Here is a 16,790-nt window from a genome sequence, read left to right as displayed (position 1 = left end):
ACACAAAAAAATGGCAGCATATGCTATGTTCATGGATTGGAAGAATAAACATCATCAAAATGTCCAAATTAAGAAGGATCACAATACTTGATACCAAAGTATATTACAAGGCCACTATAATCAAAACAGTTAGGTACTGGTATAAGAACAGACTTGTAGATCGATGGAATAGAATAAAGAGCCCAGAAATAAACCCATGTATCTATGGTCATTAATATTTGACAAAGGGACAGAAGCATAAAATGGAGTAAAAATAGCCTCTTCAACAAATGGTGTTGGGAGACCCGGATGCAGAAAAATGAAACTTGTCCTAGAACTTACACCGTACACAAAAATAAACTCAAAGTGAATAAAAAACTTAAATATAAGTTGCAACATTATAAATGTCCTAGAGGAGTACATAGGCAGGAAAATCTCAGATATTCCATGCAGCAATAATTTCACTGATATGTCTCCTGGAGCAAGGGATGTAAAGGAATGAATAAACAAATGGGACTTATTCAAAATAAAAAAAGCTTCTGCACAGCTAAGGAAAATATCAGCAAATTTAAAAGGGAACCAACTGTATGGGAAAATATATTTTCCAATGATACCTCAGAGAATGGTCTGATCACCAAAATATTAAAGAATTCAGTAGGTACAAAATAGACAGGGGGAGGTTAATAATAGTATGGGAAATGGATAAGCCAAAGAACTTATATGTACAGTACATGGACATGAACTAAGGGGTAGGGGGAATGTGGGTGGGAGGGGTGGTGCATGGCAGAGGGGAATAAACAGGATGAAAATGAGACTATTGTAATAGCATAATCGATAACATTTTTTAAAAGCTAAAACAAAATCTATAAGACTTTTGAAGATAGAGAAAAAAAGAACTTACATGACTCCACTATAGGAAGACAAACAACCCAATTAATAAATGGGCAAAGGACCTGAACACTTCTCTATGGAGGCCATACAGAGGGCCCAGGATCATATGAAAGGATGCCCAGCCTCACCAGCCATCAGAAACATGCAAAATTAAAACCACAATGAGATACCACTTTACACCACTCTAAATGGCCATCATAAAGAAATTAACAAACAAGTGTTGGCAAGGTTGTGGAGAAAAGGGAACCCTAGTACACTGTTGGTAGAAATACTGACTGGTACAACCACTATAGAAAACAGTATGGAATTTCCTCAGAAAACTAAAAATGGAACTGCCTTTTGACCTGGCTATTCCACTACTTGGATTATACCCTAAGAGCCCTTAAACACCAATCCAAAAGAACCTATGTACCTCAATGTTCATAGCAGCATAATTTACAACAGCCAAGTGCTGGAAGCAACCAAGTGCCCATGAGTAACTCAGTGGTTCAAAAAACTATGGTACATTTATTTGCAGAACAGAATAAATACTATGCAGCAGAAAGAAAGAAGGAGCTCCTACCCTTCAGGATAGCATGCATGGAACTGGAAAGCTTTATGCTAAGTGAAGTAAGCCAGGAGGTAACAGAAAAATACCATATTATGTCACCTATTAATGGAACTTAATCAACAAAACAAACAAGTAAGCAAAATATAACCAGAGACATGGAAGTAAAGAACACGCTGACAGTGACCAGAGGGGAGTGGGGACAGGGATAATGGGGGGAAAATGGGGAAGGGTCATCAAGGAACATGTTTAAAGGACCCATGGACAAACCAAAGGGGGGTAGGATTAACGGTGGGCACTGGGGGCTGGTGGGGAAGGGGAGAGCTGTGAGGTGAAAATGGAGACAATTGTACTTGAACAATGAAAAAATAGGATTTATAATAAAAAATGTACAATTCAGATGCTCTGTGTATTATGAAGTGAGCTTGGTTTTCCTCTTCTTTGTGCCTGTACCACTTTGTACATAGTTCTATCAAATTCAAATTGCCTGAGTTAAAATTGTAGTTCTTCCAGATTCTAAATGTGTGACCTTAAGCAAGTTTCTTCTTTGTGCTTTAATAACCTCGTTAGCAAAATGGGGATAATAGCACTGATTTCATAGAGTTTTGGTGTGAGGATTGATGAGTTACTATGCACAAAGTTCTTAGAGAAATTCCTGGCTCCTAGTAAGCATTATATAAGTTATTTGCTATTCTTATTGTATTAAGTGAAAACAACCAGAAAAAGCACTTGTACTCATAGACTATAAATGTATTAAAATGGCTTCACTCTGATATTCTGGTGACTTTGCACTATTTACATAGACTATGTAGGCAAGGCTAAATTGTGGTCCACCCCAGGTCTTGGCAGAACATACAGTGATCCTCTCACAAGCGGGGAAGATAGTCAGTCTTGTGAGGAGTTGCTTCAAGCCTCTTTTTATCAGTCTTCCTTCCTTGAGGGGGGCTCTGTATCTTGCAGAAGGCTACCAGAAGGTAAATTCTCATTTTACTCCCTGGTTACAGTGAGGTATAGTACTTTTCCATTCCTTGCCCCAGACCTTGGGTATACATGCTAGCTATAAAACAGCTTAGCTGTAGTCTAGAGTGAACTCTTCAGCAACAAAGTTCTACATTGCTCGTGCCATTTGGCATCTGGCCCCTTTTGTTTGATGTCCTATGGATCAAAGGAATATCAGGAGCTGATACTGTGCTGATCTTATTTATGCTCTCTGTGTAATAATCTATATCCATTTGATTGCATTGTTTCCTTATTGCATAGATCTACAAAGGTCTGTGTTGTTGCTTATGGCATGTTTGATCTCCTGATAGTAAGCTCTTTGGGAGAAGGAGAAACTTATCAATATTTTTCAACACTATGTATATTGAGTGTCTGGTCTATAGTAAGTGCTTAGTAAGTATTTGTTGAATTTTCAAAAGATATAGCAAACAGTGATAAATATTATTCAGTTATATATAGTCAAGGATAAATATCAAACCCATTATAACTAAAGCAAATATAAAATAAAATATAAAATAAAACAAAACAAGATAGGGGTATTCTACTCATAAGGTTAAAAAAAAAACATGGGTATGTCATGTAGGAGAAAAAAGCTGTATAGTTAATTCCCTTATTGTTTTTCCATTAATTTATATAAGCATTTTATACCTTGTAAGCTTGACCTTATTCTCTGAAATGAAATGTAATATGAGGAAGAAAGGCTAGATTATCACCTTTATGTTCCAAGGAACCCCAGTTTTTTCTCCTAGGAGCTGCCTCATGGGTGATAGTAACCTTTTACCAAGATGAGGATATGTTGGGCTTTCTTAGAGAATTTTACTTGAAGAAAATGGTTGAGAGCTAAAAACAAGGCAAAACAAAACAAACCTGCAAACCACTGGCCTAACTCTAGTTCTAAAATTAATGTACAGCATGATGAATGTAATTAATAATATTGTATTGAATAATGGGAATTTGCTAAGAAAATAGATATCAGGCACTCTCACCACACACACACACACGAATGGTAACTAGGTTAGATGATGTGTTAATAGTTTGAGTGTAGTAATCATTTCTCTATGTATATGTATATCAAATCATCATGTCATACATTTTAAATATACATAATTTTTATTAAAAAATAAAATGCCTATGTATAGATTGAGGCAAGGGAAGTTTGTTAACTACAAACTCAGGAGTAGAGCAGCAGGCAGAATTTGGATAATGGAGCTCTTTGGATTGGGGTTTGATGGAAAGAATGGAAGGCTTGCTGAAAATATACATATTACTAATGCAGAATTTTGTTTGGTGCAGTTGCTTTATTTAGGACTCATATATCTTGCTTTTTTATTTGGAATTGGAGAAGGGCAAAATACAGGGTGATCCTCATTAATTTTTAAACCCCAAATCATTCCTTGTATATAAACAAATTGTTTGTACTACTATTAAAGCTTCCTCAGTTTAAAAGATGGCCTTTTCTTAAAGTCTCTGGGTTGAACTGTTACATGTACACCATGTCCAGGACCCAAATAACATATTTAGCCAATTCTAAGGTGCAATTTTCCCTGCATTTTAATATTTCTGATATTGAGATATATCACACAATCAATGTATACATTTTAATGTGGTAGCATGCTTTTTTCCTTTATTATTAAATAAATGTCACATTTGCAATTTGATGATGTCTTAAGGTTTGAAAAAAATGACACATAATTAACAGGAATAATAAGCTTGTAAATTTGAGCAAGAAATACTTGAGGTAATGTCAACTGCCTTTTTAGTCTGTGTCTTACTTGTGGGGGTAAGCAATGACAGTGGATGTCATCATTAATATGTTTATGGGTTAAAATTAAAGCTACAAATCAGGGCTTTTTTTATCTTTTGAGAGTTAGCTTACCGATATACCACTATCCACAATTATTCTTTTATTCATGTTATAGTCACTGCTTACTCGAATAGGCCATGCTATTTCATGCCTAGTTACCATTCCACATGCTCTTACCTCTACCTGGAATGTTCTTCTTGGAATATTGTCCACTGTAGAAATCCTATCCACCCAAATAAAGTTGATCCCTTTCTGCTTTATGTCACTGTGTAACTGACATTTGCCTCTAAATATGTACTGACCATATTGAACTGCAGTGATTTGTTAGGTATCCATTTCCTTTACTGGAAGTTCCTTGAGTATAACTGACTGTTTCTTATTTATCTCTGTATACCTAGTACTTAGGACAGTGCCTGGTACATAGTAGTATTCACTATCTTCAAAGATTGAATATATAAAAAGAAAAAAGAAAAATATAATGTGGTAAAGTGCCACTACACCAACAAATGCTTCATTTGCTGCTGCCATTCAGTGGTGTTCATTCCTTATCTAAACCCTCTGAACTGCTGGTAGACATACAATTGTCAACACTGAGTTTAATTGTTAATAATAAAACAAGACATTTATGTCTCCCTGGTTAATTATAAGTTCATTGGAGGGAGGTATCAAGTCTATTTCTGTATATACTTTTGGGTTTTAGATTGCATATTCCTATTCTGAGGTGTGATTTAGTTTCCAAGATGCATCATTCAGTATACCTTTATCATTAATACTAATGGCAATTTGCACAAGAGAAATGGTAAGGCCCACAACAGTTTTATTTATTTAGGGCCTAGAATTTCTTCAGCGTTTAGAGCAATCCTTAATATTAGACATCAAAAACATAATCTTACAGTAATTTAAGAGAGAATAATTTGAATATTACTGCTAAAACCCTGGAAGCTAATTATTTCAAGATCACTTGAAACCTTAACTCATTCAAGTTTGAAAAATCTCTTGAGGTACTTGAAGTCACTATTCCCATTATGTTACGTGATTCAATTGAATATCTTAGATCTTGCTAATGACAGAAAAACTTAATTTCATGCCAAAGAGAGGTTCTATTTGTCATTTGCTTAAGGAAAAATATTAAGCAACTCCTGTGGGCATGTCAGTACTCTATACCATACTGTATTGTAAGAGAGGGAGGGGAAAAGAGTGATACACAACCTCAGATCTCAAAAAATACATTCTTAGCACCAGAATTACTAGTGTATATTGTCAAAATGGGCTGTACTCTACACTTTTCATTAGACATACACTTTTCAACAGATTATCACAAGGCTCAAATAAGCAAAAATAAGGTCTATTCTATTGATATTGTTGGTGCTGCATTGTAATTATACAGAAATGGTGGCTTGGCAAAGGATGCTATCCAATATGCTGTAATGTCATTCAGATTAAGAAGCCAAGTGACACTTTAGATGTCTTTTTTAGATATCTGTTTAGAGTTTTAAAACCATAAGTTCCAAATATTAAGAAAAATTCCTTTTTAAGGACAGCTAAATCAGGAGCGAAAACATAGAAATGAAGATCTCCTGGAGAGTTAGCAATAGGGGAGTGGGAGGAGGAGAAGGGGGGAGAAGGTACAGAAAATAAGTAGCATAGACGGTAGGTAGAAAATAGATAGGGGGGAGGGTAAGAATAGTGTGGGATATATAGAGTCTAAAGAACTTGAGACACGTGGTCATAAACTAAAGGGGGAATCGTGGGGGTGGGGGTATGCAGGGTGGAGGGGAATGAAGGGCGGCAATAGAACAACTGTAATGGCATAATCAAGAAAATTAAAAATAAGAAAAATTCCTTTTTAAATTTTCCAATGTAAACCAAGTCATCAAAAGAAATAGACATGAGAGAAGTCAGATTTAGGGTAGGAAATATTTCATTCTCATTGCCTGTCAACTCACGACACATTACTAACCATTCAGATGGCATGCATGAAATAGAAGTAGAATGAAAGAAATTCAGTGCAATCAAATTGTGCTGTTTAATAGACTAGAAATAGTGTATTATATCATATGATTCTATTATATTTATTTGTAAATTTTATCCACATGTGTAAGGTTAGTTTATTTTGTGCATATTTACCAAATTTAAACTGTCCCATTATTCCCTTATTACTTGAAACATATCAACCAATATTTTTAAAGAGTTTACAGTCTTGCCTACAGTATTATGTATACAGCAGGCAGTCAATTTAGCTATAATGGTCATAAAATGGGGAAGGGAGAGAAGCTTACCACTACATCCTCACAACACGCTGTTGAAGTGTCCTTTTTTGTCAATCCTAGGTATATATCCTCAGTTCCCACCTGCTGTTTGTATATAATATCATACCTGAAAAAGTCATTGATATAGAAACTCAAATGAAAGAGAAATTTCCTGTCATAGAGGAGAAAACTAAAAACTTATGAGAACATGCCGTTACAATAAAAATAAAATGACTAAGTAAATAAAATTCTTACAGTTTTTTCAGGCATATAGCAGAACATAAAGAAATAGAAATATAGAAATTCAGTCAAAAATGCCTAACTCTGTAAAGCAGGATTTATATCATGTATACTTCTTTTCTAAAATGAAGCTTAACCATTTTAGTGTTAAATCAAAAGGACTGAGAAAACTTCTAAGAGTCTCATAAGATTCCATGTAGAAGAAAAAAGGAAGGTCCTTTCCAGAAAAACAATAGCTCAGAAAAATAGTGGGCCCATAACACAGGGTTTGATGGATAGATAGAAACTCTCCACTGATAAATTTAAGTGATAATGAGGAGTTCAAAAATCCAGGTTAAGTACCATTTCTGTCATTAGCCATGTGATTTTGGTCAAGTCACAAACTCACGGTGTCTCAGCTTCCACATTTGTACAATTTATGGAAGAGGGTGGGTTTGAATTAAATGATCTTTTTTTTTTCCATCTCTAAAATTCTACAATAGAAACACTGGTAATGTAGTCAGCACAGCTACACTGTAACGTTTAGAATCTAGTCCTATAGGATTCTTAGTTCAATGAAAGATTTTCCTCACACATGACAATTCACAAATCTTTCCCTGGCCCCGAACTTGGGCCCTTAGAGATAGGATGGCTTATGGAAGCACTAAGACATGGTGTACCCTATCATTTCACATGGAATGAAGTAAGCAAATACTTACAAATGACCTTTTCTATTGAATTTACCCTAATGAAGAATGGTAACTCACTGGACAGGAAGACTAAAGGACTACAGTGAACTCTGACCACTAGCAAATAGGAATAGCTAAGAATGAAAGAGGATTTCTCTGAGTTGAAACAATAACAATAGGTACCTATTTGATATGGGGTGTGTCTTTTCTTAATAGACTATAACTCCTACCAGGTATTTACAAAGATGAAGCCAGGTTAAAACAAAATAGAAAGGTATTGATCCACATGCCCCTGATACCCAAATAGATTTGCTCTAGCTGCTGCTGCTCTTTTCATCTCCAGAAGCATTTTTTTCCCTATTGCCTACTCTATGCATTTGCCTGGATCCAAAGGCACCTCACCATCCACACACACAAAACCAAACTTATCACTTCCCCTCCGCCTACATTCCCACTTACAATTAATCACCCCACTATTCACCCTATCACCCAAGCATCATTTTTGACACTTTCCTCTTATTCAATAAATCTAATCAAACATCAAATCTGACTTTAAAACTCTGTAAAATAAAGACCTTAATGCGTATCTCTGGGGCAGTGACTTATATTGGGCCCTTATTATTTTTTAATTTGGCCACTAATCATTCTTCTTTCTGGGGGGCATTTTATTTATTTATTTATTTATTAATAATTTTATTTAGTTATTTTTCAAGTACAGTTTTTTGTCTATTTCTCCCATCCCAGCCCCGCCCCACCCTGTGCTCCCACCTCCCTCCCATTTCCACCCCCCTTAGTTCTTGTCCTTGTGTCCTTCATATTTGTTCCTCCAAATCCCTTCCCTTTTTTCCCCCTTAAATTTCCTTCCCTCTGGTCACTGTCCCCTTATCCTCTATTTCAGTGTCTTTGTTTTTATTCTGCTTGCTTGTTTGTTTTGTTGTTTAGCTTCCTGTTAAAGGTGAGATCATATGGTATTTGTCTTTCAACACCTGGCCTATTTCACTCAGCATAATGCTTTCCAGTTCCATCCATGTTGTTGCAAAGGGTAGTAGCTCCTAATCATTCTTCGTTTGTGAACTCCCTGTCCATGTCCTTTAACCATTTTTTCCCTCTTTACCCATTGTGATAATACAAGTATAATTGTATAAGAAAGAAAATAAAGATTTTTTTTAAACCTTCAAAAGCCATTTTCTTCATATCCTGACTGAATTACTTATTCCTGTAAGGCTTTCACGGATGTTCTTTTTACAGAATATCAAATAAGAAAGGTGTTATTATGCTAAGTGAAATAAGCCAGTCAGAGAAAGGTAAGTACCATGTGATTTCACTCATATGTGGAATCTAATGAATAAAATGAACTAACAAGCAAAATAGAGACAGACTCATAGAGAGCAGGTTGTCAGGGGAAGATTAGGGGCTGGTGGGGTGGTGGAGGACTGAACAAAAAAATTACAAAAGAGAAAACACTTGTGGACAACAGTGTGGTGATTGATGGAGGAAGTGGGTGGGAAGAGGTGGACAAGGGTATAGTGGGGATAAATGTGGATGGAAGGAGACCTGACTTGGTGGGGATGAACATACAGTATAGTATACAGCACATGTTTTGTGGAATTGTGCACCTGAAACCTGCATAATTTACTCCCTGGCTATTTTCTACCTATCATTTATGCTACTTATTCCCTGTTCCTTTCCCTCACCCCCCCCTCACCTCCCCACTGATAACACTCCATGTGATCTCCATTTCTGTCATTCTGTTTCTGTTCCTGTTCTAGTTGTTTGCTTAGTTTGGGGTTTTGGTTTTTTAAGGTTCGGTTGTTGATAGTTGTGTTTGTTGTCATTTTATTCTTCATAGTTTTGATCTTCTTCTTTTTCTTAGATAAGTCCCTTTAACATTTCATATAATAAGGGCTTGGTGATGATACACTCCTTTAACTTGACCTTATCTGGGAAACACTTTATCTGCTCTTCCATTCTAAATTATAGCTTTGCAAGATAGAGTAATCTTGGATGCAAGTCCTTGCCTTTCATGAATGTGACTGCTTCTTTCCAGCCCCTCTTCCCTGCAAGGTTTCTTTGGAAAAATGAGCTGAGAGTCTTATGGTAACTCCTTTGTAGGTAACTGTCTCCTTTTCTCTTGCTGCTTTTCAGATTCTCTCCTTATCTTTAACCTTGTGTAATGTAATTATTATGTGCCTTGGTGTGTTCCTCCTTGGGTCCAACTTCTTTGGGACTCTCTGAGCTTCCTGGACTTCCTGGAAGTCTATTTCCTTCACCAGATTGGGGAAGTTCTCCTTCATTATGCTTTCAAGTCAGTTTTCAATTTCTTGGCCTTCCTCTTCTCCTTCTAGCATCCCTATGATTCAGATGTTGGAATGCTTAAAGTTGTCCCAGAGGTTCCTAAGCTTCTCATTTTTTGGAATTCTTGTTTCTTCATTTTGTTCTTGTTGAATGTTTATTTATTGTTTGAATCATTGATTTGAGTGCCAGAATCATTCCCTTCAGTTTGTTCTCTTTATTTCACTTTGTATAGCCTTCGCTTTGTCCTCTATTTTGCGACCATATTCAACCAATTCTGTGAGTATCTTGATTACCAGTGTTTTGGACTGTGAATCTGATAGGATGGCTATCTCTTTGTCACTTAGTTATATATATATTTTTGAGCTTTGATCTGTTCTTTCATTTGGGCCATTTTTTTCCTTGTCTTGCTGTGCCTGTTACATAGTAAGGGGCAGAGTCTTAGGTATTCATCAGGGTGGGGCAACCCACGCTGCTGAGCTATGGTGCTATATGTGGAGGAGGAGCCCAAGAAATTACAGTGAGGCCCCCCCACCTCCCTGCCAGCTTCTAGTCCCCTCCTCCACTACCCACAAGCAAATTGGGCTCTTCTGGTTCTGATTCCTGGGTGGGTGGGTTTATGTATGTTCTAGGACCCTGTGGGTCCCTCCAATGAACTCTTTTGTGAGACTGGGGGTTTCTTCTGCTGCCTCAACCCCCCAGAGGTTTTTTCAGTCAGAGGCTTTGAGGCACTGGAACCCTGGGTGTATGGTCCATCTCATTCCCTTGTTGTTCCTCTTGGTCTATCCACATGCAAATGTGAGACTGCTGGGTCCTCCAGCTGCTGCCTTGCCACAAGTCCTCTCTGCCCGGCTGCCTGTTTCTGCTCCTCCCACCTGTCTGGATGAATGTTTTTTCTTTAACTCCTTGGTTGCCAGACTTCCATACAGTTCAATATTCTGTCAGTTTTGGTTGTTTTTTGTTTTTAAATTTGTTGTTGTCCTTCTTTTGGTTGTGCAAAGAGGCACAGTGTATCTACCTACACTTCCATCTTGGCCAGAAGTCTAGTGACTTAATTGTTATCTTTCATATGGATGTGTGCATAAAATACAAACATAACAGATTTACTCTCTTCATTCTTAAAATGTAGACTGAAGTGTTTTAAAATCCCATTTAATTTTTATGAAGGTTACAATTTTTGACATTGTTTATTTGAAAGCTGGATATATCTTTTTTCCAGTTAATTATCTGCCATCTCCAACAGCTTTTATTTTCAGAACTGACTTAGAAGATAGAAGCATAGGGTTTTATGGGGTTTTTTTTTTGAGGCATTGGACATAGTTTTACAGCTATAGTTAATGTGGAACATTAAGTAATTAAAAGCAGATCTTTGACATATAAACATGACATAATAGTTTAGTTTGTATGAATGTTTGTGATTTAATAGGCTATTTTCTTACTATTAGTTCCACATCATATAAGTAACTGACATTAAATATAAATATACAACAGAAAGGACTGTATTTTCCATTTTTGTTAGATAATAAGTGAAGGGAAGATCTTATGTTTTATTGTTTGTTTCTGCTTTAGAAGGAAAAAAAATATTCAACTACACATGCCTTCTGTGTGTCACTGTAGTTTTATCTTTTACATGGTAGAAGTCATTTTATGAATCTTGTCAAAAATAGAATGGTATCAGATGTCCCCATCTATTTAAACCCCTAAATAAATTCTTGGCTTCATTTGACTTACTCTGGTATTTCTCTAGTATCCCACATGTCAGCGTGCTCTGCTCCTTCTGGAACTTCTTCTGGATTCCAGATGGCCTCCCTAGTTTCGTCACTGGTTTGTGGAATAACTGTAAAGAAAGAGAAGAGAAAGCTGAACCTGTTGCCCATTTCCCCTCAAAATTGCTCTTGTACACTCAGTTGGGGATCACAAAGTAAAACATTTCTTATTTGTACTTTGTATTTTTACCAAAAACAAGATAAATTAGTAACAACTGATTATTTTTTAAATGCGTAATCTTTATTATATTTTCCATTACCATTTAGGCCCCTATACTCCCCTCCCCCAAGCAGTCACCACACTGTTGTCTATGTGAATAAATCCTTTTTCCTTTTTGCTCAATCCCTTCACCCCCTACCCTCCTGCTTCTAGCTGTCATCTTCCTCTCTGTCTATAAGTCTGTCTCTGTCTTGCTTGTTAATTCAGTTTGTTCATTAGATTCTGTATATGAGTGAAATCAGTAACAACTGATTAAATATTTTTATCAATACACAACCAATACATTTTAGAGTTATAGTAATAATTGCAAGAAATTTAGAAAAGACATTTAAGAAAATAGAAAAAAATAATACAATCTATAATCCAACTACCTAGAGATAATGAATGATAGCATTCTGATGTATATCTTCCAGTCTCTCTCTCCCTCCCTCATTCTCTCTCATATATATTCATATATATATATATATATATATATATATCATATAATGTGTTTAACACATAAAATAACATCATGTTTAATATAATAGAAAATATATTTGCAATGAAACAAATAGAATCACATGTAAATACTTTTGTATAAAAGAACAAATCAAACACACACTTTGGTTTAGGTAGAAATGTCTTATCTTCCACTGTATTTTATTGTATAAAAGCCATTTGATACATTTTTCCTTCAAGCATAACATAATTCTTAAGATACACCATCAGTTAAAAAAATTAAAATGTTGACTTCTGGCCAAGATGGAGGCGTAGGTAGAAACACTGTGCCTCCTCACACAACCAAGTTTAAAGACAACAATGTTTTAGTAACAAAAACACAAGAAAAACACAGAAAATTGAACTACACGGAAGACTAACAACAACAAACCGTTCAGCCAGATGGGTAAGAGGAGTGGAGCCAGCAACTGGCAGAGCAGGGTCTTGCAGGAAAACTCGGCCAGAATGACCCAGGCACGCAGGCACTGGTTGGCAGATCCCAGGCATGGGGGTGCGACCAGCAGACCCAGTGAGGGCACAAGGCAACGGGCTGACTGCAGTCACACATTCTCATGCAGATAAACTAGGTGAAGGAGCAAATGGTGAGATGGACCATGCAGGACCCAGAGGCAGGAAGCAGCAGAGGGGACCATCATTACCCCTCTTTGACCCCACCCCCACATACAGCATCACAACCCAGCGACTGAGTTGCCCCGACCTGCTAAACATCTAGGGCTCTGCCCCTCATACATAACAGGCATGAACAGACCAAAACATTATGGCTCAAGAAGAACTCAAAACCCCAGAGCCAATAACTCTAAGTGACCTAGAAATAGCCAACCTATCAGATGCACAGTTGAAAACACTGGTGATCAGTATGCTCACAGAACTGGTTGATTTTAGTCACAAATTAGAGGAACAAATGAAGGCTAAACTAATTGAAATGAAGGGAAAGGCACAGGAAACCAGTAGTGATGGAAACAAAACTGGGACTAAAATCAATGGAGTGGACTAGAAGGAAGAAAAAAATGACCAAACAGAAAAGGATGAAGAAACAAGAATTCAATAAAATGAGGAGAGGCTTAGGAACCTTCAGGACATCTTTAAATGTTCCAACATCTGAATTATAGGGGTGCCAGAAGAGAAAGAGCAACAAGTGGAGAACTTATTTGAACAAATAATAAAGGAGAATTTCCCCAATCTGGCAAAGGAAATAGACTTCCAGGAAATCCAGGAAGCTCAGAGTGTCCCAAAAAAGTTGGACCCAAGAAGGAACACACCAAGGTACATCATAATTACATTAGCCAAGATTAAAATGAAGGAGAGAATCCTAGAAGCAGCAAGAGATAAGGGGACAGTCACCTACAAAGGAGTGCCCATCAGACTGTCAGCTGAGTTCTCAAAAGAGTCCTTACAGGCAGGTAGGGGCCAGAAAGAAGTATTCCAAGTCATGAAAGGCAAGGACCTACATCCAAGATTGCTCTACCCAGCAAAGCTTTCATCTAGAATGGAAGGGCAGATAAAGTGCTTCTCAGATAAGGTTAAATTCAAGGAGTTCATCACCACCAAGCCCTTATTATTTGAAATATTAAAAGGACTCATCTAAGAAAAAGAAGAAAAAAATATGAACAGTGAAAGGACAGAAAACTCACAGTTATTAGCAACCACACCTAAAACAAAAGCAAACTAAGAGGACAGCTAGATCAGGAGCAGAACCATAGAAATAAAGATCACATGGATGTTTAGCAACAGGAGAGTGGGAGGAAGAGAAGGGGAGAGAAGGTACAGAGAATAAGTATCATTGACGGTAGGTAGAAAATAGATAGGGGGAGGGCAAGAATAGTTTGGGAAATATAGAATCTAAAGAACTTGAGACACATGGACATAAACTAATTGGGGGGAATGGTGGGGGAGGGGGTGTGCAGGGTGGAGGGGAATGAAGGGGGAATAGAACTGTAATAGCATAATCAATAAAATATATTTAAAAAACAAACAAACAAGAAAACTTAAAATGTTTATTTTTTAATCCAGTATTTTGTCATGTAGACATCAGCTTTAAAGAAAGTCTGTCTGTTGCCCTTTAAGTAGAATTGAGCATGTGCCTGAGTCTCTATATGTCAACTCAAAATGTTTAAAAGTAAATAAGCATATAAAACACAGCTTACATTTGTTCCAACTATTAGGGAAGCAAATGGATGGTTAGATTAGGTGCAGAACATAATTTGGAATCATTTTAAGCATCCCTCCTCAAATTCACCTGATTTTTAATTCTGCTGACCTTCAAAATTTATCTGCTTCTGTTCAGCATGGGCTTTGTATAGCCTAATTACAGATTTTATATACAATGCTTTGCAGATTACTCATTGTCTTCAGAACTGAGAGATTATTAGATCTACATTATCAGAAATACAGAGAACACAGAAATACATCCAAATTTAACTAGTGTTCCATGGTGTGAATATCTCTTGAATGAGGTAAATATACTCTTGAGTAGTAATAACTAATATTTAAAAATCATCCCCTCAGACCTCATTTTATCCATTATTTAAAATATCTTTTCAGGTAAAATCTTTTACAATTAGCTAAATTGGTGAGAGGACTTTACTTCCTTTCTATCCCCGCCTTCTAGTAACTGTGATCTTGACCAACAGAATTAGAGCCTTCTATAAGTTTTTTCATTAAAATTTTTATTTTCTTATTTATTGATTTTAGAGAAACAGAGAGGATGAGAAAGAGAAACATCAATTTGTTGTTCCACTTATTTATACATTCATTGGTTGATTCTTGTATGTGCTCTGACCAGGGATCAAACCCACAACCTTGGTGTATCAGGTCAACACTTAAACCAACTAAACTACCCAGCTAGGGCAACCCTTCTATAGTTTTTAAGGTGTATAAAATGTTCAGCTCCATAAAAATGTATAAGCCAAATTATTGGGAATACATTTAAAATATTTATTCTAATTATTGGACTTGTGACTCTTATAAGTTACCCCATGGCTTTATTTTGTAAGCAGTTCAATGTAAGATAAAATTGTGTAGTTTTCTTGGGAACAGAGATCACTTCTATTTTGATTTTTAACTGTGGTCTCATAGATAATCATATTGCATGATGCATAATAGGCTCTCAATAAAGATTTATTGAATAAAATAAAGAATGAATACTGTGAAACTGCCAGAATATAGCAGAGTAGAAGGTGAAGAAGCTAAACATTTTGGTAACTAGATCCTGAATAGTAAGTTACTTAAATACACATGGCTGGTGGCTTTCCATCTCAGAAAATATGCCAAAATATGAATAATTAAAGGCAAATTAATATTCATCACTATAAAAACAACTTACCTATAACAGAGTAAAAGTATAGTAGAGTAAAAGCAGCATCTTTATATATAAATGTTCATCATTCCCACAATTGAGTTCATCTTTAATAAGTGCTAGTGTTAGTACTATTCTCCCTATAATTTTGTTCCCAAAGAAAATAATGTACTACTTATTTTTGGCCCATATGCTCTATTAAATAACTTACCTTTAAGCTCTTCTTGTTTTGGTGGTCCAATATGACCAGGACCCATGGCTCCAATCGCAGATGAACATTTATACTGGGAAGGATAGAAAAAAAAACCCAACTTTTTGTATTACTTGTTTAGTGTATATGACCAGTAATACTTTAAACTTGATATGCTTTCCAGCTAAGATTTCATAAAGCATTTAAGTTTAATTACCTATAGTTGTCATACAACAGAGAGCCAGATGTCAAGTATCATTTTGAATGTGTTTTACTTGTCTTTCAAAAAGTATTTGGTTTAATAGACTCTAAGGCAGAATTGACCTTTGATGAGTAAATCCCCAGTTCCAACTCAGTGAATTATGGATTCCTGGGGACAGGGGAATGATCTACATTCATCTCTTTGAAGGTTAAAACCAAGTATTAATATAAGAGCATCAACACTTTTGGGTACAGGTAATGTTTGGCCACAGTTAGATGGGAGGCAGAAGTATGGGAAAGTTTTATAGATACAAAAACAAACCATTAAATAGAGTCTAAGTAGACATCAAATGAATCATTCAAAAGTCTTGATTTCAGCTGGTCAAGATGGAGGCATAGGTAGAAACACTTCGCTTCCTCCCACAACCAAAATAAGAATAACAACAAATTTAAAAACAAAAAACAACCAGAATTGCCAGAAAATCAAACTGCAGAGAACTCCAATGACAAAGGAGTTAAAGAAGAAACATTCAATCAGACTGCGCCACAATGCAGTGACGTGGGTTGCCCCACCCTCGTGAATAAATAAGGCTCCTTCCCTTACAATGTAACAGGTGCACTGAGACAAAGAAATATGGCCCAAATGAAAGAACAGGTCAAAACTCAGAAAAAGGACAAAGCGGTGAAGAGATAGCTAACCTATCAGATGCAGAGTTAAAAACACTGGTAATCAGGATGCTCACAGAATTGATTGAGTATGGATGTAAAAACAGAGGCAGAAGTGAAGGTTATACAAAGTGAAATGAAGAAATATATACAGGAAACCAACAGTGAAGGGAAGGAAACCAGGACTCAAATAAACAATTTGAAGCAGAAAGAAGAAATAAACATTTAACAAGAAAAGAATGAAGAAACAAGATTTTTTTTTAAATGAGGAGAGGCTTGGGAACC

The 16,790-nt window shown here is 36.3% G+C and overlaps 1 protein-coding gene across 2 annotated transcripts in view; it reads right to left on the bottom strand.

Annotated features, from left to right (window-relative positions):
- The window catches only part of DNAAF6 (dynein axonemal assembly factor 6), a 71,495-nt gene that overhangs the window by 40,773 nt on the left and 13,932 nt on the right, over positions 1-16,790 (bottom strand). For both annotated transcript variants that reach the window (XM_053657515.1, XM_053657516.1), the window contains exons 3-5: positions 15,660-15,732; positions 11,401-11,506; positions 6,500-6,596 (exon numbers count right to left, since the gene is read on the bottom strand). In XM_053657515.1, coding sequence (XP_053513490.1) covers positions 6,500-6,596; positions 11,401-11,506; positions 15,660-15,732 — 276 coding nt within the window. The remainder of the gene's footprint in view (positions 1-6,499; positions 6,597-11,400; positions 11,507-15,659; positions 15,733-16,790) is intronic.

This window comes from Artibeus jamaicensis, unplaced genomic scaffold (assembly GCF_021234435.1).
Source record: "Artibeus jamaicensis isolate MK-2021 breed Jamaican fruit bat unplaced genomic scaffold, CSHL_Jam_final scaffold_461, whole genome shotgun sequence".
NCBI classification, from domain to species: Eukaryota; Metazoa; Chordata; class Mammalia; order Chiroptera; family Phyllostomidae; genus Artibeus; species Artibeus jamaicensis.
The sequence above is the reverse complement of the archived record's forward strand: the minus strand, read 5'-3'. Positions and strand labels throughout refer to the sequence as shown.